At 41.7% G+C, this 25,589-nt stretch overlaps 1 protein-coding gene across 5 annotated transcripts in view; it reads left to right on the plus strand.

The window, feature by feature from the left end:
* Nucleotides 1-19,953, plus strand: part of FAXC (failed axon connections homolog, metaxin like GST domain containing) — an 82,473-nt gene extending 62,520 nt beyond the window's left edge. For all 5 annotated transcript variants that reach the window (XM_060419223.1, XM_042253383.1, XM_042253382.1 and 2 more), the window contains one exon: nt 11,117-19,953. In XM_060419223.1, the coding sequence (XP_060275206.1) occupies nt 11,117-11,406 (290 nt within the window). In that variant the 3' untranslated portion in view covers nt 11,407-19,953. The remainder of the gene's footprint in view (nt 1-11,116) is intronic.
* The last annotated feature ends 5,636 nt before the right edge of the window (nt 19,954-25,589 follow it).

The following is a 25,589-nucleotide window of genomic DNA, read 5'->3' on the forward strand; positions in this document are numbered from 1 at the left end:
CATATCTTTGTTCTTACAAGGGGCTCACATTTGTTTTACAATATCTTCTGGTCTGGAGACTGATTAACATTTTATGGCCCCACCTTTCTTTCTATTGATAAAGGTTAATCGATCAGAAAACTTGTTTCCCCTTAAGATCTATTTAGTCTTCAGTTCAGTTCAGTTCAGTCGCTCAGTCGTGTCCGACTCTTTGCAACCCCATGAATCACAGCACGCCAGGCCTCCCTGTCCATCACCGTCTCCTGGAGTTCACTCAGACTCACGTCCATTGAGTCCGTGATGCCATGCAGCCATCTCATCCTCGGTCGTCCCCTTCTCCTCCTGTCCCCAATCCCTCCCAGCATCAGAGTCTTTTCCAATGAGTCAACACTTTGCATGAGGTGGCCAAAGTACTGGAGCTTCAGCTTTAGCATCATTCCTTCCAAAGAAATCCCAGGGTTGATCTCCTTCAGAATGGACTGGTTGGATCTCCTTGCAATCCCAGGGACTCTCAAGAGTCTTCTCTAACACCACAGTTCAAAAGCATCAATTCTTTGGCACTGAGCTTTCTTCACAGTCCAACTCTCACATCCATACATGACTGCTAGAAAAACCATAGCCTTGACTAGATGGACCTTAGTCGGCAAAGTAATGTCTCTGCTTTTGAATATACTATCTAGGTTGGTCATAACTTTTCTTCCAAGAAGTAAACGTCTTTTAATTTCATGGCTGCAGTCACCATCTGCAGTGATTTTGGAGCCCCCCAAAATAAAGTCTGACACTGTTTCCACTGTTTCCCAATCTATTTCCCATGTAGTGATGGGACCAGATGCCATGATCTTTGTTTTCTGAATGTTGAGCTTTAAGCCAACTTTTTCACTCTCCTCTTTCACTTTCATCAAGAGGCTTTTGAGTTCCTCTTCACTTTCTGCCATAAGGGTGGTGTCATCTGCATATCTGAGGTTATTGATATTTCTCCCGGCAATCTTGATTCCAGCCTGTGTTTCTTCTAGTCCAGCGTTTCTCATGATGTACTCTGCATATAAGTTAAATAAGCAGGGTGACAATATACAGCCTGGATGTACTCCTTTTCCTATTTGGAACCAGTCTGTTGTTCCATGTCCAGTTCTAACTGTTGCTTCTTGATGAGCATACAGATTTCTCAAGAGGCAGGTTAGGTGGTCTCGTATTCCCATCTCTCTCAGAATCTTCCACAGTTGATTGTGATCCACACAGTCAAAGGCTTTGGCATAGTCAATAAAGCAGAAATAGATGTTTTTCTGGAACTCTCTTGCTTTTTCAATGATCCAGCGGATGTTGGCAATTTGATCTCTGGTTCCTCTGCCTTTTCGAAAACCAGCTTGAACATCAGGGGGTGTGCGGTTCACGTATTGCTGAAGCCTGGCTTGGAGAATTTTGAGCATTACTTTACTAGCATGTGAGATGAGTGCAATTGTGCAGTAGTTTGAGCATTCTTTGGCATTGCCTTTCTTTGGAATAGGAATGAAAACTGACCTTTTCCAGTCCTGTGGCCACTGCTGAGTTTTCCAAATTTGCTGGCATATTGAGTGCAGCACTTTCACAGCATCATCTTTCAGGATTTGAAACAGCTCAACTGGAATTCCATCACCTCCATTAGCTTTGTTTGTAGTGATGCTTTCTAAGGCCCATTTGACTTCACATTCCAAGATGTCTGGCTCTAGATTAGTGATCACATCATCATGATTATCTGGGTCATGAAGATCTTTTTTGTACAGTTCTTCTGTGTATTCTTGCCACCTCTTCTTAATATCTTCTGCTTCTGTGAGATCCATACCATTTCTGTCCTTTATCAAGCCCATCTTTGCATGAAATTTTCCCTTGGTATCTCTAATTTTCCTGAGTAGATCTCTAGTCTTTCCCATTCTGTTGTTTTCCTCTATTTCTTTGCACTGATCGCTGAAGAAGGCTTTCTTATCTCTTCTTGCTATTCTTTGAAACTCTGCATTCAGATGCTTGTATCTTGCCTTTTCTCCTTTGCTTTTCACCTCTCTTCCTTTTACAGCTATTTGTAAGACCTCCCCAGACAGCCATTTTGCTTTTTTGCATTTCTTTTCCATGGGGATGGTCTTGATCCCTGTCTCCTGTACAATGTCACGAACGTCATTCCATAGTCCATCAGGCACTCTATCTATCAGATCTAGGCCCTTAAATATATTTCTCACTTCCACTGTATAGTCATAAGGGATTTGATTTAGGTCATACCTGAATGGTCTAGTGGTTTTCCCTACTTTCTTCAATTTGAGTCTGAATTTGGTAATAAGGAGTTCATGATCTGAGCCACAGTCAGCTCCTGGTCTTGTTTTTGTTGACTGTATAGAGCTTCTCCATCTTTGGCTGCAAAGAATATAATCAATCTGATTTCGGTGTTGACCATCTGGTGATGTCCATGTGTAAAGTCTTCTCTTGTGTTGTTGTAAGAGGGTGTTTGCTATGACCAGTGCATTTTCTTAAGATAGTGATAAAGTTACATTTTTACATAGCAGGGACACAATGATTTATAACAAAGAAAGAGGAGTGCAGTGATCTATAACAAAAGAGAAAATTCATTAACTCAAAAAGTCTAGTATTGCCAACATCAAAACTACTATATTTCTTTTTCTACATTCCAATTACATTGATTATCATACTCCCTGGTGCCTGAGGATATGGAGGCCTGGCGGCAATCATTAACTCAGCAATGAAACCCCTCACCAACATAATTTCTAACTAACTCGCTAATACTATACTAATAATTTTCTAACTTCTCAAGAGAATCTGTTTTTAGAAAGTTTAAAGCATCTCGTGCCTCTCACGGTTGGGAGGCTGTAAACAATCACATGTGGCCAGATTATCCTGTCAGGCAGGCTAGAGAGCCATCAGAGGAGTTTTTGGACTGAAACACTCCCAGGAGATTTATTAACTGGGGTCCTAAGTTAACTCCATTACAGAGAGAGGTGGTGGGGGATAGCCCCCTGTAATGTCAGAAGTGTAGGTGAAAGTCATAATGCAGCAAGGCAGGCTAACTCTGGTTTTTGGGGCAGATGCACGAGCAGATTCAGCGAGGCTCCCTTAAGGCTCGACTCGCCTTTGCCTGTCGGGCCCCTTAACCTCATGACCTTTGCCACGGGCGGGACTCCTCGTGCTGGCTCCTGGCATTTACTCACATAGTTGTATACATACTGACTTATTCACACACTTATACTTTTACGCAAGTGCGTACACATACCCTGTACACATACAGTCACATGCCCTATGCACACAGGCACTACATTTGGCGCCTGAACAACACAAGTTTGAATTGCACAGGTCACTTATATATGGGTATTTTTCAATAGTGATGACTATGGTGCTACACAATCTATGGTTGGTTGAATCCACGAATGTGGAGGAATCTTGGATACAGAGGACTGACTGTAAGTTCTATGTGAATTAACCCCCAGTTTGTTCAAGGGTCAAGTGTATGAGGTCATCTGTTATTTTAGAAGTATTTAAGCATCCAATATCAGTAGAACCCTTAGATTGTACAGAATCCCTTCTTAAAGAAATGAGGCATCTTTTACTGTTTTATTTATGACTTGGTGGTTTCCTCTGTTACTTCCTGGAGGGACTTGAGGCATTTAGTATTCTTTTTAAAGAAATGATTGGTGCTTTTGGAGAATTGATTTTGAGTCTCACTTGGAGATGCACACACTGGGAGAATCTGATGCCATCATCTGCAGAGCATAGTTGGCACATAGTTGCAGGCACTTTGATTCTTAAAAACAAGTTAGTAGCTTCCAGCTCTCCTTGGGGACTGGAGGAGCACAAGTCATTCAAGTTCACAGTGACTCTTTAAAACTCATTTCAGTCATTATTCCAGGCCGCTCCTTTGATCAGAGCTGCTAGTGCAGGCCAGCTACTAATCTAGTCTCAGCTTCTTTTTCTGCCTTTGCTTTTTCTGTGGTGGAGACTTTCCCAAGAAGTAACAAGAGGAAGGAGAAGTGGAAACAAACCACCAGGAGCCTGGATAACGGAGAACTGGCTCACACCCAGGGGTGCAAGTGGCTTGCATCTGGCGATTTTCTGCTGTAGCTTTGGGACAGCCAGGGTGACACTGTCCTTGCCCCCTGTGTGAGGCCGTGTGTATAAATATTAGCTTTTTGGGAGTTCCCTGGCAGTCCAGTGGTTAAGACTCCATGCTTCCATTTCAGGGGGCAAGGGTTGGATCCCTAGCCAGGGAATTAAGATTTTGCATACCTCATGGTGCAGTCAAAAAGTTTAGAAAAATTAGCTTTTTGATCCTAGATATTATTTACAATATCTAGTTACACAAACTACTCCAGGAAACATCCAGAATAGTGAGAAATTTTCCTTAATTTCGGTGAGTAGGAGGACAGACTTTGAACATTTGACTGTTCTTAAAATATATATAATATGTTTGTGTATGATATGAAATATTTCCTGACTGGAAAAATTTAGAAAAGATAAAGAATTTTTAAAAAAGATTATTAATAACTTGTGACCCTAACACCCACGGAGAGCTTCTGTTAATATTGTAGTATGTTTCTTCATCTTTTATCAAGTATGTGTGTGCATATATGTTTCAAAATTGAGATCATTATGTTGAAATAGTTATACCCTGCAGTTTGCAGTTTTTGATTAACTGTATTATGGCCATTTCCTTTGTCATTAAATATTCTTCAAAACAGTGTAGTTAGTAGTTGCAAGATATCCTATCCTACAGCTGCACTGTAATTTATGTGATTAATCTTTTTCTGGACTTGTGGGTGGTTTGTTTTACTTTTCTTTAGTTTTGGCTGCACTAAGTCTTCATTGCTACATGCCAGCTTCTCTGCTTTCAGTGGTCAGGCTTCTCATTGCGGTGGTTTCTCCTGTTGCAGAGCACAGACTCTAGAGTGTGCAGGCTTTATTAGTTGTGGCTCAAGGGCTCCAGAGCACAGTCTCAGTAGCTGCGGCACACAGGCTTAGGTGCCCCAGGGCATGTGGAATTTTCCTGTGCCAGGGACTGAACCCATGTCCCCTGCATGGGCAAGTGGATTCTTTACCACTGGACTACTGGGAATGTCTCTTGCTGGTGATTTTAAATAATTTTTACTAACATTTTATAGTGAATATTGTGTATTTATTATATATATATATATATATACATATAAATTTCTAGCTAAATTTCTAGTTGGGGAATCACTGTCTCAAAGGGTGCAAACTCTTGGTCTACACAGCTAAATTGCTTTCTAGAAGGACTGTTTCAATTTATATTCTCATCAGCAGTGTCTGGAAGTACCTCAGATGGAATGGAATTGCTGTATCATATGGTAGTTTTATTTTTAATTTTTGAGTAACCTCCACGTTGTTTTTCATAGTGGCGGCACTGATTTACATTCCCAACAACAGTGAATGAGGGTTCCTTTTTCTCCGCATGCTCACCTATACTTGTTATTTCTTGTCTTTTTCAGCAACTCTTTTAATATGGAGTCACATTTGATATTTTGATCAGAGTATCCTTACTAGAGAATTGCATGTAGATTTGGCCCTCTTTAACACAGGCATGGAACACGGAGAGCCTGGAAAGTAAAACAGCAAAAGGGAAAGGGTTTTGGCACTCCGCTGCTCGCCCTGGGGAGCCAGATCAAAATCAAAGAACCTAATGCTATTTTTCTGAATTTGTAAGAAGCACAACCCTCCATTGTTTTTGTTATTTGGCCAGGCCTCCCTGTCCCTTACCATCTCCTGGAGTTTGCTCAAACTCATGTTCATTGAGTTGGTGATGCCATCCAACCGTCTCATCTCTGTCGTTCCCTTCTCCTCCTCCCTTCAGTCTCGCCCAGCATCAGGGTCTTTTCCAATGAGTCAGTTCTTTGAATCAGGTGGTCAAAGTGTTAGAACTTCAGCTTCACCATCAGTCCTTCCAGTGAATAGTCAGGACTGATTTCCTTTAGGAATTGACTGGTTTGATTTCCTTGCTGTCCAAGGTGGGGCTCTCAAGAATCTTCTCCAACACCACAGTTTGAAGGCATCAGTTCTTCTGTGCTCAGCCTTTTTTATTGTCCAGCTCTCACATCCATACATGACTACTGGAAAAATCATAGCTTTGACTAGATGGACCTTTGTGTTTTAAGAAAAACCCTGTTCAGCAGATTTTCTATCAATAATTATTTATTGTACTTGGATGTATTCTTTGTTTATTTTTTGATAGATTATAAGATAGAAAGAATGCTGGAATCCTTGAAAAACATGCATGTATATATTCACCCCATATCTTACTGTTTTCTATTTGGAGGTGTTTAGGAAGAGGTCATGGGGGAATCTGGGTCTTGGGAAAGGGTTGGCTTGAGTGACCTTTGCTGGTGTTTGTATTTTTAGATCTGTGAATTAGCTTCAGGGAGACTGGGAAAGGGGGCGGGGTGTCCTCATTGCCACATTCAAGTTTGATAAGAACTCTTCTAAAGAGGAAATGTTCAGCGTCCTTGCTGCTTGTATGACACAGGGTTAAAGGAAGCAACCACGGGCATAGCTGGCACCCAGCACAAGCATGGAGCAGGGCGGTGCTGAGTGAACACCTTGAAAACAGTGTGTGTGGCCCCATTTTCTAGATATTGGCTGGTTAAGGGTCCAAGGCTGCAGCAGTGCTGGGAGGAGCTGGAGTGATACAGGAAAATGAAATGAGTCACTTTTTCCAAAGAGTGGGGAATATTTCCATTAGCGAAACTTCAAGAGAAAAGTTCTTTATTCTGTCTGGGAGTGTCCTCGGGGTTAAGGGCCATTTGGTTTTCTGATAATAACCTCTCCAGTTGTCTGAAAATATTAATAATTGCTCATTAGTCATTTTACTAATTTATTTTATTGGACTTTTAAATTAAGAAGTAATACATAATTGTCACAATAAGTTGAATTAGGCAGGTGTGTTTTAAAAGATTTATCATCTCCTCACCTATATTATGTGTGTGTGCTAAGATTGCTTCAGTCATGTCTGACTCTGTGTGACCCCATGGACTGTAGCCCATGCCCTCCTTCAGGGGATTTTCTCCACCCAGGGATTGAACCCATGTCTCTTAGGCTCCTGCATTGGCAGGCAGATTCTCAACCATTAGTGCCACCTTCCTATAGAATATTGTGCAGCTATTAAAAAGATATAATATTCTATTTAGTGAAAAAATTATAATGTGTATAGTGCAATCCTACTGTTTATTTTTAAAATAATAAAACAAAAAAGACAGTTATATACATGTATGTAAATTTGTATATGAAAAATAAAGGCACAGATGTCCAAAATCACTCTCATAGAAAATCAAGATTAGCAATTTGAAGTGAACCCTTCTATGCTTTTATTTTTCATATACAAATTTATATACATATATATAGCTGTTTTTGTATTATTTTAAAACCAAATGGGATTACATTATATACATGACTTTATAATTTTTTTTTTGCCAAATAGAATATTTTTTTAATAGCTGCACACTATTCTATAGGGTTGATATAACAAATATCAGTCAATCCTTATTGGATATTCAGGCTGTTTCCATCTTTGTTTTCTTTCTCTTTTTTTCATTGACATAATACTACATTCAACATCCATGTGCATCTATCTTTACATTCCGATGCTTTTATTTTAGTAGAATAGAGTACTAAAAGTAGAGTCCTGAGCCAACATATAAGTGCATTTAAAATTTCAATAGGTAACATCAAATTACTTTCCTAAAAAGCTTTTAACAATTTATACTTTCACCAACCATGTTGTACAATGTCTGACTGTCCACACTGGATGGTATCAGGCTTCAGTTCTTACCAGCCTGATAGGTGATATTATCTGTTTGTTGAGTACCCTTTGAGAAAAAAACCTCCTGTTTTAAAAAATTATTTCACAAAGTTTACATCTTCAATATAGGCATTTATGTTAACATGAGCATATCACACACACAGTACACATATAACCTGTTTCTACTGCTGACTTTTTTCATTCTTTTTGGCTGGTAGCATGTTGAGTGGATCTGCTGGTGGAGGATCTATGCATAAGAAGGGACTGGCAAATCCAGATAAAGGGAGAATTGAAGTGTAAATTTTCACTCTTTGCTTCACTCTTTTTATCAGGGCCAGGATATGAGGATGGGCATGTGAGCTCCCAGTCCTTGCTTATCAAAGCAGACCGTTTCTTAAGAATGATCTCTTCTTCATGACAGCCCATTGTCTTTGAATGATAACACCTGTCCTCTCATAATTCCTGAGACTCTAGAAAGAATTACTGAAAAATATTCTGTGACAGGTAGCTGGAAGCTATGAATTCCCAGATCATGCTATCAGCTCATCAGGAGAAAGGCAAGGTCAAGTCTTGGTGAAGGGCATGGAGTCTGGGGACTGCTTTTGTTTGAATCCTGGCTCTGCCACTGTCTAGCTGTGTGACTTTAGGCAAGTTAATTAACTTCTCTGTTGATTCAGTTTTCCTATCATAAATGCAGATAGTAATAGCTCCTGTCTCATGGGATTGGTGCCAGGACTAGGGATGGGCGTTCATATGAATTCAATAATAAATAAAGCACTTCAAGTAGTGCCCGGTACACAGTAAGGCCTATATACATGTTTGCTATTGTTATTATTAATTTTTATTGTTCCTGATTGAAAAGTTCTAATGACACATAGTCATGAAGGGGGGCAACTCTCTTGGATGAAAGGTAAAGAAAACGGCTGTAGAGAGGACAGCCACAGAAGGCGTGCAGACAGTCATTTATCATGTAGATCCCGTGCACTTTGTACCTAGGTTCTGGCTTTCTGGGAGTGGACTTGACTGAGGCAAAGAGGGTGGTCCCCAGCTGTGAAGTGACCCCCAGTTCATCTTCGATATCCTCTACCCCAGTGGCCCTTTGCTGCCACTTCTGGATCTTTATCTAATTTTTGGTCACCAGCAATACCGGCTAAAGCATTTTCATAACTGCTTCCCTGGGGGAGAAAATAGGTGAAAAATTTGCATGTGTCTTCCCAAAAGGAGCAGTGATGTGGGCTTCTCAGCTTCTGGCTCCTGAGCTCATAGATCTTCAAGTTGGGGGCAATCAGAATGGACTCACAGAAGCGTGAGTTGAACTATTTTGATCTGAGAAGACTGAACATGGTGAACCATGTACAAATCCAATAGTTTACAGGATCCATGAGGCAGGAGGATTTGCCTTATGTTTTGTAGGGGATGGGTTTATTTAAGCAGAACAGCAATCAAGTTTTGAACAACTTTAGTGGGAAAATGTTTACAATGTTACTGGAAGTGACAACTAATGATAATAACGACAATACATAAATTGAAAAAATAGTGAAAGAAACACACCAAAATGTTAATTGTCGTTACCTTGGATTGGTGTGATTATTGGTGCTTTTGTTTTCTTCTTTATATATGTGTGTGTGTGTATATATATGTATTATATATATTTATACCATTCCTATATACAGACTTAAGATTTTCCAAAATGAATATATACTATTTTCTTTGATAGAAAATGAGATAGAGTAGTTACAGACTGTAACCAATAAAGCTATTAATGTAGAAATAGCCTAAATGGCTATAATAGGGAGCTGAAATAAAATGAAACTGTGGTACATCTGTATAATAAAGTGCAATACAATTATCAAGGTGGTCATAGAGTAAAATTAAAAGGTTTTCATTAAATGTTGTTAAGTGAAAAAAGTAGCATGGGAAACTAGGAAAAGCTCATGGGCAGTTAACCTCTGAGCCATCAGGGAAGCCCCAGGGAAGACCCAGCATAGCCAAAAATAAATAAATAAAAATTTTAAAAAAGTAACATAGGAAACAATATACTACATTGCAAATGTACAATATATTACGTTTGCAAATGCTACATTGCAAATGTAAATATATGTAAATGTATATATGTGAAAAGTGAAAGTGAAAGTCATTGACTCATGTCTGACTTTTTGCGACCCCATGGACTATAGAGTCCATAGAATTCTCCAGGCCAGAATACTGGAGTGGGTACCTTTCCCTTCTCCAGGGGATCTTCCCAACCCAGGTCTCCTGAACTGCAGGCAAATTCTTTACCAGCTAAGCCACAAGGGAAGCCCAAATGTATATATAAATAAGCATAAATTTCAGGAACAGCATAAATGAAAATGTTATGACAAATGGGATTATTGGTAATTCTTTTATTTTTTGCTTACCTATATTTTCTAATTTTCTGCAATAAAACATTGATTACCTACACAGTAAGTGAGTGTTTATATAATAAAAAAAAATAAACATCCAGAGACTATTCTTAGAGCAATAAAATCCTGTAAGAGTTGGTGACAAATGATATGCTTCTTGAGCAGTGTTGCCATCTGGCGGCTCAAAAGCAAAAACTCACCCTCTTTCTGCAGTTTGCATTTGGAATTAGGAGATGAAAGCCAAATACTGTGTCATGTTTCAGACGAATGCCTGGACAATTCTAGCAAGTTAATGAAAGTGTTCCTTTGATTCACAGGAAACAGAAGTAACCTGGTGACGAAGCCAAGAACCCGATCATGGGTGTAGTGTTGAATTTTACTTAAAAAATTAAACAATCTCTGTTTTACTAAATGTGTTTGCAGGCATGTTCATCCATAAAGACAGTTCTGAGTTATCTATTTTATGGATGATTCAGGGCAAAATTTCCTTCCTAACCTATTTTTTTTTCAACTACTTGGCATAGCAGCCTGTAACAACGCTACAAATATTTGTGGAATGAATGATCACTTCTGGCTGACTTAATCCAACTAACAGTTGGTGTGTTTTCATGGACTATAAATTAGAGGTGAACCAGCTGAAGCACTAGTTTTCTTGACATGTGAACATAAAATAATAAAATGCTTCACAAAGCCAAACAATGGGTAGTTTAGCTGCCATTTTGAATCAGCTACCCTGCTCACTCCTCACCATCCTAGGACTCACTCCTGAATTTCATCCAGCCCACTCACTGAATTCAACTTTCCCTACTCACCTTTCTTCTTCTGTGTATAAAATCTGAACATTTGAACAGTGCCTCTGTGGAAAAGCATTGTTCATGCCTACCCTACACTGTTCTTCTGAGTTGCCCAGAAAGCCAAGTGGCTGGTAGATGGTTGCTTTTGAGAACTAACCCTTGCTTTCCTTCTCCCCCCGCAGGTGAGCTGATCAATCTTGCTATGTACTGTGAGAGGATAAGGAGAAAATTCTGGCCTGAGTGGCACCATGATGATGACAACACCGTCTATGAGTCCGAGGAGAGCAGTGACGGCAGCAAAACACATACGCCCCTGCTGGACTTCAGCTTTTACTCAAGGACAGAGACCTTTGAAGACGAGGGAGCAGAGAACAGTTTTTCCAGAACCCCAGACACAGATTTCACCGGACACTCGCTCTTTGACTCTGATGTGGACATGGATGACTACACAGACCATGAACAGTGCAAGTGATGGCCAGCCTCGCTGACCCTCCTGTTGGAGCTGCCACTCCCTGGGGCCAGTCCAGTTTCCCAGGCAGAAATCCATCGAGCTGGGAGGAGATCTTCGTGCTTGGCACAGTTCTCACAAGCTAACTGGAGTAGAGCAGCCTTATTTCTTTTTTGTACAAACAAGACTCAGAACCATTCCTATGGCTCCATTTAAAGCAAAGAGGCAAAAAAATTAAAAAGTCAGCATGGTTCCTGAAATCCATTTTTGTTTTCATTAGAAAACTAACATTGTATGGTAGAGCAGTGCAAGAGCGGGTTGTCCACAGACTGCTTATACGTTGATCCCCTGCAACCTGAGGGCTTAGGTGTGAGTTGGATCCTTGAACATCCTTCATCCAGTAGGATTCAAAGTCATGAGTGATGTCTTCAGAAGGAATGCAGGAGATAAATGTTCTTTGGTGGCCACTTGTATTTTCTGTGTGTGTATTGTATGTTGAAATATAAGTCAAATAAAATCCATAGATATTCAGTGAACACCTACTATGTGCAAAGCACTGTGCTAGGTGCTAGCCAGTATTGGTTTTACCCTAAGCCCTGCCAGTGACTAGCTGTGTGGTTCTGGGCAAGTCCCTTAATTCTTGTGTGCCTCATTTCCCCCACCTGTAAAGTGGGGGTGACAATAGTCTCCACCTACCTACCTCACAGGGGTGTTGTGAGGATTCATGTGGTAACATCTGGCGCTTTAAACCTCTAGGAAGAGGTGTGACATAAACACATTTTATTCTTTAATGTGCTTCGTGCGTGTGAAGATCGGCGGGCGGAAGAATTCCACATTCAGGCAACAGCAGCCACGGTCACTCGCCCAAGCCGAGCCGATGGAATACCCACCAAGGCACAGTTAGAACGCGCTCATCATCCTCTTTGTGATCTTGCTTGAATTGAAACCTTTCGCTGAAAGAACCTTGGAAATATTTTTACAGATCATCAACAGCTGCAAACGGTCTTCACCTCTACTGTATATTTGCAGAGAAGTCTCTTTTGTTGCCTGAACTCAAACTGGAGAGCTGTCCTTCGTTGATGCGGAGTGTTAAGTTGCCTACATTTGATTTACTTGGAGGGTATAAAGCTCAGGAATAAGATCTATTTAATAGAGGTGAAAGGGAAAGGATTTGATTGATTTTTTTTAAAAGCAGAAGCTTGCCAACTTGTAATGTCTTTTTTGAAAACAAACTTTGCAAGATGTACTGAAAAGATGAAGCAGATAGAGGATCGTTGTAAATGGTAGCAAAGCACTTTGTGCTGTGTAGACTCTATGCAGTTTTTATTAATGCAGCTTTTCTGGTCTTCTCAGCCCTTGTCCAGTGAGGGGAAGGCGATGCTGAGGAGAATCTTAATGTTTCTTAAAGATTTCCCCTCCCCTTCCTGTCCTCTCTTTTGCTCCCCATAGAGCACCTGAACTCTTGGGGTTACAGTGTTGACTAAGGCACTCTATCTCTGAAGACATAGTTTTGGTTGAGTTAGAATATTTTCCAGTGAAATATGGGGTGTAGATCCTGGGGTGATGGCTGTGGATTTGGTCTTCTGACCACAACTGCCTGGGGAAGGGCTATTCCTAATGGAGTTAAAAAGGAGTTTCTTAAAAGACAGCAACTTCTGAGAAGTTCATATACTCTATTTGAAACAGACTCTGAATATAGTTTTGACAAAACAGTCCTAGAATGCTGTGGATTCACAAAGATGTAATGAGAGAGAGTTTTTGAGGTGATTTACCATTTAAGCAATGTATAACTGGGAAAAAGTGCTGAAACACTCTAAGCTAGAGATTTTTATTCCACATAAAACTCAATTGTTAGTATCTTATCAAACCCTTCATCTTTGAAGGGACTGTTTGATGCCTAACGAGAATGTGTTGGAAGATATATGAATGGATAAGCCTATTTTGTTTCCAGTATCATTTCCAGGATTACCCACCTCTTATCTCTCTAGCAAATGCATTCCAAGACCAACTGGTGGTAGTTCTATGTGACAGGGAAAGTCCTGGCCTGAAAATGTGAATGGAGTCGACAGACTGTGGGCCTAGCTCTGCTAAGACTGAGTTGCCCTTTCCCCGCCTTCAGCGGGAAAGAGTTGTGTTTGAAATTTTGTCTATAATTTATTCTTCCTGTATAGCACAAAGTATACTGTATCTTCATGCCAAGAAGGTTTAAGTTATGAGTATGTGGGGTCACAGATATTTTTTATTGTGTATTACTTGGAGGGCACATCCATGGAGAACCAACATTAAATATGTGAAACCTTCATTCATTTTCTCCAGGTGCCTCCCACGGGGGCTGAGTCCTGGGTACTGCCCAACAGCTCATGTTTGGGTACTCAGCATTTTGTAGGTATGACTTGATTAGGAACCCTAGAATATACCCAGGTTTTACTTTCCCAAAGTGGGTTATGGAAAAATAATGACTAAGAGAAAACCCACAGTGGTGTGGGCGACTTATGCAGTCTTGATTAGGTGGGCTTTAATTTTATATGTTTCATTCTTAGGTTGACCAGATTGAACTGTTCTCCTATTTGATGAACAGGTGCTACTTATAAGAAAAATAACAAGAAATTAGGGGATGTTTTGGTTATCTGACTCTCTTGTTCAAGTTCTGTATTTCTTTTTTATTGGAAGATAACTTAAGGAAGTGTGATCTTTAATGCCAAGAGATGCTTTTGGATGGCCAGAAGACCTGTGGGCTACCTGTTCTTTTTTACCTCTCATTGTATAATTAAATTCTATCTTTTTCTCCACTTCCCTTTGCCCACCCCACCCTCATCTCCACTTGTCTGGATGAAGGAGCAGCCGAATTATACTTTGCCTTGCATATGTCAGAGTAGATACAAGGATGATTTAAATTTATGCAGAGGTAAACCGTATTGCCAGAGGCTCCCCTTTCTTTTATAACATCATGATTTGTGAATGTTAATGCTGTCAAGGTGATGGGCTGCCCAGCTGACTGATCACAGAGTTAGACAAATGGACTCGAACCAGAACTTGAGTCTCGTCCTCACATGAGCCCTACTTGTATGTACTGAGGTATGAGGATATGTGTTTGTGAAACAACTAGGGTTCAAGGAAAGGAGGTGTTAAGGATTATAGCTGTGGGAGTCTTGCCCAGATTACTTGAGAGAAAGTTCAGACCCATAGACACGGATACCTGGGTGGTGGATTTGCTCTGGAAAGCCATATTTATTTGAAGGGCAGGCCCAGAACTGAGGTCTTTCACCTTGCCTTATAGAGTTCTTGCCATTACATCAGCTTGACTTGGATTATTTTTAAAACCACCTCCCCGAGAATTCACTCCATGTTTGTAGAACCAGCGCATCCCAGCCTCTCAGAGAGTGCTTGAAATCTTTCAGTCTTGTCCCCTGTATCTCTTCACCCGGGTCAAGGGATCTTTGTTCGGTATCTACTCTGTACAAAGTGCTGCTTGTGCTCTGTGAATGTCACCAAGACGGGCATTTAAGTTCCCAAGACCTTTGTTCTTGGATTAGATCTTTTAAGGAATCCGTCCCCATATGATCTCTCACTGGGTATGTAGTTACTCACTGATGAGTTGATAGCCCCTTACCTTAAGCCTGGCCCTGGAATCCACACTGGATATAGAGTGCTGAACAGATGCGGCGCCCCGGTTTTAGGTATTCTCTTTTGCCTAAGCTTCTGTGATAATCTCTTTTACATGTTTCGCCACTTCCCTAATCCGTTCTACCCATCACCTTAGATTAATATTTCTCAAAACTCCCATAGGGCACTGTATTGCTCTAGGATGAGGTATTCCTTTGGGCCTGGTGTCCTCACATTTTTATTTATCTTGTTTGCCAGGGCTTCTCCATGCAAGCCATCCAGTGCATCCAGGCTGATCCATTTGCTGTTGCCTAGACATACCTCACGTGCTCTGCTCTGTGTGTCCGTTCACGCCAGCCCCTCTCCTGAAATGCCCGCCCTTCCTCTCCTTTGGCTCACACATCTCACATGGCCCAAGCTTGTCAGTTCTGCAGGAAGAGGTCTCAGCTTATCGTAACCCTCGCTTCCTCTAGAAACACAGCTCCCATCACTTCCTTCCCTGAAGGCTGCATGGGGGAAGGGATTACCAGAAAGAGGGTCATACCCTAGAAAGTTATTGTGCTTCCTTGGTGGCTCAGCAGTAAAGAGTCTGCCTGCAATGCAGGAGACTCAGGAAAGGTGGATTCAATCCCTGGCTTGGGAAAATCCCCCGGAGGAGGAAATGGCAGCGCACTCCAGTATTCTTATGGGAAAGTCCCATGGACAGAGGAACCTGGCGGGCTAGAGTCTATGAGTTTGCAGAGTTGGACGTGACTGAGCACACACACAGTGGTTTTTAACTTTTGTGTCACCATGGATAATCTAATGCAAGTCCTATGCCCTAGTCCCAGAAAAATATGGAGATACGTGAAATTTTGCATGTAACTTCAGGAGATCTAGAAATGTCTTGAAATTACCTGTGAATTCCTTAGGGGGTTCATGGACCACAGGTGAAGAAACCTTGTTTGAAAAACAGTCTTTAAAAGTTACTGCTCTTAGTGTTCATTCTTGCTTGCTTTTATCCCAGCCAGACAGGAGACAAATTAGAATGGGAGGTGCAAGCACAAGTAATCCGTATCATCATCCACATGGAGAGTGCTCTGTGACAGGGAAGGAAGAAGAGGCGCCTCACACTGATTGAGAAAATATCCTTCTTTTGACAAGTTTGGCATTTTGAAAGTGAAAGGATTTTGTTGTCATCATCATGCATCTACCTCTGACCACCCAAAATGTTGATTTTGCAAAATCCGTTCAGGGACAGGGGCTTCACTTCAGCCCTGAAAAGCACCACTTCTGCATGGATAAGCTGACTGACTGGTCTGTGGCTTAAGGTGGGAGAGAAGAAGCTGGATTTTTCCTTACAGGAATAAGTTCTGCACAATCAGGTTTTTCTGCATTAATTAGTTAATTAATTGAACAATTGTTGAGTGTATTTTCAATAAAAGGATGGTGCCTTTTGTTGATAGGAAACAACTCAGGCTCTTCCTCCTCTTCTTTTTCTTTCTCTTCTTCTTCATCTCCCCTCTCCACTCCCTCTTTCCTCTCCTCCTCTTCCTCTTCCTGTTTTTTTTTTTTTTTTAATGGGGTGAGACTGTTTTCATTGCTCCTGGCTATTATCCAGGATCCTTTGTTCTCCTGTCTATGCAGTGCTGTTTAAGAAGAACAAGGACTGATGGAAGCACATTCAATGGCAAATATTTCTTGAGTCTAGATGTGGAACTCTGGCAATCCATTTCTAACAGGTCCAGGATCGATTGCCTGTGACTGTGGCATGCTTGACCTTTATTCATTTACTTTTAATGGTCTGGATGCAATTTTCAAAGTTCAAAAGGACCCCTTGGTGTGTGAGCAGGAGGCTCCTCTGGATGGCAGAACCCTTGCTAGTGCCAGGAGTAAATGCAAATGGATGTGGGATTTTCTTCATTTTTTTAGGTTTTTAGTCCTTGACTTTAAAGAATATCTTAAAGGTAATTAAGGCACCTTAATCTTTAAGATGACTGGAACCAGCAACACATTGGCCTTGCCCCTTAAAGAAGGTTACAGAGAATACTGAAAACAGTAAAGGGAAGCAACTCACTGTTTGGGGGCTGACGGTATGACCTCCTTAACCATTCTGTCTCTGGCCAAACAGGGACTTTGTCCCCAGACCAAAGCTCTCTGAAACTTCTGCTGCTGGCTAGACTATTTGGATGCTCAAATGTCAAGCGGATTATTGCCCCTAATTATCAAATTTGTAGACAAATAAAGGGGACCATTGCAATAATAAAACAGCTTATGAATATGGTCCAGCCAGCACAAACACTCTTGACCATTTCCATGGGGAAACAAGTTATCTAGAGCCAAACATTGGTACAGTACTTAGGTGTTCCATACACAAATAATTTCAGCAATTAACTTGATTAGTGTTATAATGTTCTTCTTATATATTTTTCAGCTGCTGTTGTCCCTAATTACAGCTTTAAATATTTTGAAACAATTCACTAGCTATAGAGTGATACATATTTATGATGCTATTTCATTTTATGAAAAGTAGTATTACTAAAAGTGACTAATTCACCTCCCATCCCCCATTGGCAAGCATCTTTCCCCTCCCTTTTTTATTTTTTACTTTTAGCTGTAGAATAGAGTAACTTTGATTTATTAGTATAATTTAGACCTTCTTTAGTATTAAAAAAAAGTTACCCCATGGGTTTGAAAACAGTAGGATTTAGATCCTAAATTGTCAAGTTAATCAGCAGTGGCTAAACAGATAGCAGAGGGCATGTGATGTAATTTGAGGCTAGAAAGAAGTAATGCTTTGGGTATTTACTACCTCCCTCCCTTAAAAAAGGGGACTTCCCTGGTGGCTCAGAGGTTAAAGCATCTGCCTGGAATGTGGGAAACCCAGGTTTGATCCCTGAATTGGGAAGATCCCCTGGAGAAGGAAATGGCAACCCACTCCAGTACTCTTGGCTGGAGAATCCCATGAAGGGAGGAGCCTGGTAGGCTACAGTCCATGGAGTCACAAAGAGTCGAACACCACTGAGCGACTTTGCTTCACTACACTTCCCTTAAAAAATACAACAGTCTATAGACTGTTCTCCTTAATAGTTGTTCAGAATTGGAAGTCTTCTCTCATACTTGTTTTTATACCCCAATAAGAGATCATGTTTGGCTTATTAAAACATCAGACATGTCCAGATGATTGTATTTTTCTCTTTAACAAATTATATCTGATTTTTTTTTTTTTTTTGCAGCAATAAGACTAGAGATAATGTTCAAATTTTGGAGGGAAACTCTGCTTCAGTAGGAGCAGCATGTTTGTGTGACTCCTGTCAAAATGACTTTACCTCAAGTAAGCAGTCTTATGGGATCATGCTTATCAGAAACATGTGTTTTTCCCAGTGATCTGTATCCTGCTGAGTGACTGACAACTCCACCCTGGAGGAGGGTGACGTTCCCCCAGTGGTGGTAGTTAAAAAGATGAGGATCCGAGTCCTTCCTCTGGTGGTGGTTGAATTTCACTGAGTGGCAGGAGAGAAGGAAAGAGGAACAGATCAAGCAATCGTGTGGTGTGGCTGTGTTAGAGAAGTGTCAGGCACGTTGAGAGTGTTCTGAGTGGTGGTATCTTACTAAAGCAATCCGAAGGACTACGGGTGTAAGTGAAAGACAAATGCAATCTGTAGGGAAGGACTGTTGTGGTTATTCTAGTGGCCAGTGCAGCAAGCCCTGGAGGAACCCTGATCTTTGTCCTAGTTTCTGGCTTGTTCTCCCGGTTTGTCCCGCCTGAGTCTGAGCCTGGGAACTGGAGGAGTGGCCCTGGTGTGTTCACTCCTTTGATTCTGGAACTTCCTTCTCGCCTCTCAAAAGTGTTTGTGACATATAGTTTCCATTTTCTAATATAAAAAATGTACAGAGTATATTTATATATTTGTTTTATAAAGACCCCAAAATGTTTGGAGACACCCACCTCATCTCTCTGTAGGCAGTGGTCTCCAAACCTCTGCGCTCATTGACCTCATCAGTAAGACTTTCTAAGCATGCCCCGAAAGGTATTTATTTAAACACACACACACACACACTGCTCCAATGATTTGTTATGTACATTAAAAACCATAGCAAACATAGAAATTTACAGGGAATAGTCTACTCGATAGAGTTTAGAGTATAGGGTAAGAAGGACTTAAGGAGAGCACCTAGAAGGCAGCAGTTGGTTAGCAGTTGTTGGTGGGCAAGTAGATGTAAAATAGGCATGGAAGCATGATTTTAGATCAAGGTTATTCATTCGTTCATTCTTAAGAGCCATTTTTGGCTAGAAGAAAAGAGTGAATAATTAGATATTATCTTTATAAGAACTCTTTTAAATTCTATTTTGGGGACCACTTGATATAGTACATCTCTTAAATTCCTGAATGTGTTCTCAGTACCCTGATTTAAGCAAAACAAGCAAAGAAAGGAGGGAGGGAAAATCCTCGATAATGCAAATGCTGACTCTAATGCCTGAGAATTTCTGAGTCTGAAAAGCACGTTTTGATAATTCCTGGTAATCATCATCTCACTGATTATTTGTTTTTCTTCTATTTGTTTGTTACCCCGTGTCTCCAAATGTGTGGAAGATGTACAGATTTATTTTCAGATATTTGAGATAGGAGGGACCAATGTTGGTATAATTTGAACCTACATTTCAGCTGCTTGGGGGCTGATGGGTGGACACTGCCCGGAAACAATCAATTGCACCCTCTGTTCCGCAGACACAATGGATAGCATCTTGCTGAACGACGGCCTCGATATGGAGGCGGCATTCCAGTGTTTACTTCTGGACCTATGAGTTCCTTTAGCACAGTTATTGTTAGTAGTTTATAAAGCCATATTTAAACTTGTACACTTGATTGTAAGATAGATTTGAATTGTGCACTATGTTGATTACTGTATATAAATGTGGAGATTCTGTATATTTGGTCTCATTGCTGTATGTATTTGATGTGTAAATGATAACTAATGGATATGAAATAGCTGGCTGTGAATGTCTTTATTCCAGTTTGCTTCTCTTTTGCAAATCTGAATGTTTAAACTTTACACCCATGGGGAAAATCTGAGATCTTTTCTGCATCTAATATACTGTTAAGTGGTGGTCTCTTAGATGATTGGGAGAATATTTTAGTTTTAAGGCTCATATATAATTAGAAGGGAGGTAATGAATTTTTTAGGCGTATGACTTTCTGATAGAATTTTAAATGAATGTTTTTTAAGTAGAAAAACAGGTCTCTGGATTATGCAGTCTTTCCTCTCTTGCCCTTGTTTCATGCCCAGTGTGCCCGTCAGAGCTCTGTCAGGACTGATGTCCACTGGCAGAGAGGAGAAAAGGAGATGCAGAGAGTGGAACACATGTAAAGACCATCCCTGTGGCTGCTGGGCCTGGTGGGTAGACCAAGTCCCCTCTGTATAAGTAAATATGCCTCAGTTAGTTTTCCCAGCTGTTCAGGGAAGTAATTCTGATTCCCATTTTATAGACGAGAGAAGAGGCTTGAGGTGGTAGATTAGGGTAATGTGGCTAAGAGATGCTCAAGTCATATATTGGGGTCAGAGATTCACAGTGAGGTTTTGGAAACATGAATCTTACTAAGTGTTTCACACACATGCCTGGCAAGGAACCGCGAAGGAGAGGTGGGCCTGTGGGCATTTCAGAATGGGTGGAGGCATTCAGAATGTTTAAAATCTGTTCTACAAATTTGAGCAACTATTATTCAAATGTTAGCTTTTTACCTGTTAGAGCGAGTTACGACAAGGTAGCATTCAAAATCTCAAACTTGGGAGTTCCCTGGTGGTCAGGTGGTTAGGATTTGGGGCTTTCATTGCTGTGGCCCCAGTTCAACAATGCTCAGGGAACTGAGATCCCAAAGTCATGCAGCATGGCTAAAATCACCCGCGCCCCACACCAAACAAAACAGGAAAAAACCCAAACCCCACAAAATCCCAAATTCTTCAAACTGTGGGACTAGCTATTAGGGCACTAACGAGAGAACCCCCCCTTTCCACATTCAGAGATAATAATTTGCTTTTTATCATTTAGATCCCCTTTCTCTGGTAACCTGTAAAGACTGACTATTCAGCCTTTTTATTTACTGGAAATGCTCTGGGGCAAATCTACAACTATTTCAACTTAAGTGGGTTCAAACCCTTCTAGAACCTGTGTGGGGGTCCTGGACTCAGGTTTGGTGTCTGTCCCTTCAGGGAAGCTTTGTGCTCCTTGCTTTTTAGAATGAAGAGGGTGGTTTGCCTTTCCAAAACACTGCTCCCAGAAGTGTTCAGAGAAATATTTTGCAACCAGTTGTACCGAGTAGTCCATGATGCCATTTTTCACATTTTTGTCTTTTTCCTTCATGGGGGAGATGGCACAGTCGGTCTCCTTGTTCTCTCAGGGGCTGCCTGTGTGGTTTGCAGATGGTGCCGCTGTCAGCACCTTTTAAACACTGCCCAGCCAGGTTGGTGCTCACTGGCAGCAGGATTTCCTTTTAGTGGCAAAGAATTTTCCTGCCAATGCAGGAGATGTGTGTTCGATTGATCCCTGAGTCAGGAAGATCTCCTGGAGGAGGGCATGGCAACCCACTCTAATATTCTTACCTGGGAAATTCCATGGACAGAGAAGCCTGGCGGGCTACAGTCCATGGGGTCGCAATGTGTTGGACACGACTGAGTGACTGAGCGTGCATAGGCACAGGCAAGGTTAAAGTAGCTTGTCCTTTGGATGAAAGGGAACTTTGGAAAACAAAGAGGAAAGAGAACTCACTTCCTTCATCATGGTAATGTCTGCGTTGCTGCCCTGTGTGCCTAGTGGTACCTGGTCTGTTTGCCTGACAGTGTTCTTGTGGTGAAGACTTGGGGGTCATCTCCAGGTGAGGGATGGGCAGGATTGGAGTTCCCCTCCCTGGACTGTTTGGTCTGGGGTGAGCCTGCTGGGTCACTTGTGCTCCACACAGATCAGAAAACCCTGATTAAAACAGCATCCCAGGCAGCCTTGGAAGGGAGGGGACTTGAAGGAAGGGCTGAGTGTGGGAGGGAGCAGCTCCAGGTCTCTTCCCTACCCTACTGTGCCAAGGGTTTATTGTGGGGAAGCCTGGTGCTGCTTTTCCACGCTCAAAAGCCTCCTCCAGCCTTAGCTGGTGCATTTCAAGGAAAATAGCAGAAATTCCAAAGACTACTCAGGGGTGTCAATAGTCTTGATTTGCTAGTGGCACCAAAATGGGAAGGAGGGTAAATGGGGAGAAAGGACCCTGGGGCTAACTGTTGGGAAAGTCATCCCTTTGCAGGTGAGGAGAGTTTCTGAGCTGGGGACTAAGGTGAGGAATGAGTATTTAAACAAGATTCACTGATGACAGCCTGTATGTAGCACTAGTCAGAGAGCGGCCAGATCTGATCTCAGTGGCTTGGAGTGAAGTCAGAGGTCGAAGATGAGGACAGGGATGGGACATGAGGAGAAAGGAGAGCAGCCGCTGTGCACAAGGAGAACCTGAGACTCCAGGAAGTGGGGAGCCCGGGAGGGGGTGGGGCTGGGGTGGGGCGTGCGGAGATGGTGAAGGTGGCAAGGTGATGCTGGAGACCGTGGACTGCTGCTGCCAGTGCAGAGAAAGGGGAGGAGGGGGAACTGATTTGGGGCAAGAGCAGTGCTTGGTTTTAGCTGCTCTGAATTTGAGGAGCCAGTCTCTACTGGACTGGAGCTTGGGAAGGGGTAGAAGTGGAGCCACCTCCCTGAAGGGACTGCTGAAGCAAAGGGGCTGGAGAGATAATAAAAATTTATTGGCACCTTGTATTTGCATAATCTACGTCTTTAAGGTACTGTTAAGAGTCAGTAACACTGAGACCACATCACTTAGTGTCTTCATTTACAAAATGAGGCTTCTTACAGGTTGATCTTTAAGATAGCTTCTGGCTCAAACTTCCTTTTGTCCTTCCCTGAGGCTGAAAGCCACTCTGGCAACACCACCTCCTGCTCTGCTGATTCTTACAGTGCTGAAAGGAGGAGTTAATTGACCAAATCAACTAGTAATAGCTAATAAATTAATATTAACCATAGTGATATAATAATGAAGTATTATACACAATTATTGTGTTATACATGATATTTTAATATTACTGATAGCTAATTAATTATTTGTACCATATTAATTGGACTTCCCAGGTGGCACTAGTGGTAAAGAGTCCACCTGTAATGCAGGAGACACAAGAGACATGGGTTTGATCCCTGGGTCGGGAAGATCCCCTGAAGAAGGCAATGGCAACCCACTCCAGTATTCTTGCCTGGAAAATTCCATGGATGGAGGAGCCTGGTGGGCTACAGTCCATGGGGCTGCAAAGAGTCAGACATGACTGAGAACATACACACCATATTACTCTGTGCCAAGCACTGTGTTCTTAGCAACCTCCTGTTTATCATTTAATCCTCACCATAGCCCTGTGAGGTTTTATCATTCCTCATAATCACCCTCATCACCACAGCTTGATCCTTGCCATCAGCATCATTGGTTTACAGATCAGGAAACAGAGAGAAGTTAAGTAACTTACTCCAATCTCTGTCAGATGATCAGCAGAGCTGCATTTTAAATTCAGTGAGTCTGAGACTTCAGCTTTTACACTACTGTCTACCACTACTTTTATACCACTGAAGAGATAAAGGAGGAAGAGGTATTGTAGATAGGCTAAAATGGAACAAGTGTATTTGTGTTGCTCAGAGGCGTCATGCCAGCTGCTTGGAGCCAGGTGGTGGGGGCTGATTGGGTGTTTGCACCTATGTCTTAGCATCAGGAAAATAAACCGCCTTTTCCCTAAAAGGAGCTTTTCCCTGTAAGCAAAGCCTGGGAAACTGCTTAGACAGAGCCCAAGGATGGAGTACTCAGGGAACCCCACCCCTAAAAAGCTTGTGGTTGTATCTTCCTTAAACACTTGTGTTACTTTTTCATTGCTGTTGGCTCCCCAGGCAGGGGTCTTGGCCATGGGATGTCTGGTTTCCGGTGTTGGATAACTTTAAGGGTTTAAAGCCTGCAGCACCTGGAGGTCCCCAGGGGAGAGGCACAAGGCAGCTCTCCGCATGGTGCGCTGCATGCGGTAAATGATCAATAAAGGTTGGTTACAGGAATGGACAGATTCTCAGGTAAAAGACAAATCAAATTGCAAAGAAATATCCAAAGTTTAAGATTTGACAAGGCAGACCGTGCCAAGGCAGCCCATAAATTACTCACAGAACAAACCGCACATGACTGAAATACAGGGTAGTCATTTCTGGAGGCTCAAGTGGCTTATGCAGTCCTCAGGACCCCTTGGTGGAATTATAGCCCTGTAATTCAAACAGCTCCCATTTCATTGACACACACACCCCCCACACATCTGAATCCCAAATCCTGCCCTTGGTTGGCACTGTCTTCATCTCCACCCTTGCACTCTTATGTTGCCCAATAAATTCTCTTGTTAGAGCCTCTGGTGTTAGGTACATTCGCCTACTACTTGTCCCGTACTGTTTCTATGTATTATAGGATATTTAATTAATTAAGCAGACTGCATACATTAAAACTCTGTGTATGGGAGAAGGAAATGGCAACCCACTCCAGTGTTCTTGCCTGGAGAATCCCAAGGATCGGGGAGCCTGGTGGGCTGCCATCTCTGGGGTTGCACAGAGTCAGACACGACTGAAGCGACTTAGCAGCTTAGCAGTAGCATGGCTTTATTTGGGGGTTTTGGAAGTTTATTCCTTTTAGCTCTGGTTTTGCATCCTATAGGAACTAGAGTGCAGTTAGAGATGCTTTCTTTGGATTCAGCCTGAACTCTGTGCCTAAAGATAGAGCGAGAAGTTCCTAGTAGGGAGGAGACGTCTTCCTCTTTTTTTCTCCTCATGCTCTAACTCTTTCTCTGTATTAGGAATTTGAATTCGTAGTAATATGGAATTGTTCTTAGCCCTATTTCCTATATCATCTTGTGAATACGCAACTAGTAACTTGAAAGTAGACATGTCAGGTACAGTCATAAATTACCTTTTTGTTTTTTTATTATAACTTCCCCTGCAAAGCTGCTCTGTAGGGCTAGTTTTCTCCCTAATGTTGGATGAAATTTTAGGCATGTCTCACCATTTATCTGCTCACTCTTAGATGATTGAAAGATAGGGATCCCTTTAGTCCCTCAAAACAGTTGCAGTGCGGAAATTATGGTTACCAGGGGGAAGGGTTGGGGGAGGGATAGTTAGGGAGTTTGGGATTGACAGGTACACACTGCTATATTTAAAAGGGATGACCAACGGCTCAACATTTTGTAACAACCTAATTGGGTAAAGAATTTGAAAAAGAATGGATACATGTATAACAGAATCACTTTGTTGTACATCTGAAACTAATACAACTTTGTTGGTCATCTTTACTCCCATATAAAACAGGAAGTAAAAAATAAAAGTGAAAAACCACAAGCAAACAAAAACCAGTTGTTCAGTTGCTCAGTCGTGTCTGACTCTTTGAAACCCCATAGACTGCAGCACACTAGGCTCTTCTGTCCTGCTTGTCCAGTTTTCTGTCCAATTATGGTTCTGATATTATCCTCTCCCTGCCTCCTTCTTTCCCACTCCACATGTATTGGCTAGCCTCAGCTTCTGAGGCTACTGGGGATGAATC

Source organism: Ovis aries, chromosome 8 (assembly GCF_016772045.2).
Source record: "Ovis aries strain OAR_USU_Benz2616 breed Rambouillet chromosome 8, ARS-UI_Ramb_v3.0, whole genome shotgun sequence".
NCBI classification, from domain to species: Eukaryota; Metazoa; Chordata; class Mammalia; order Artiodactyla; family Bovidae; genus Ovis; species Ovis aries.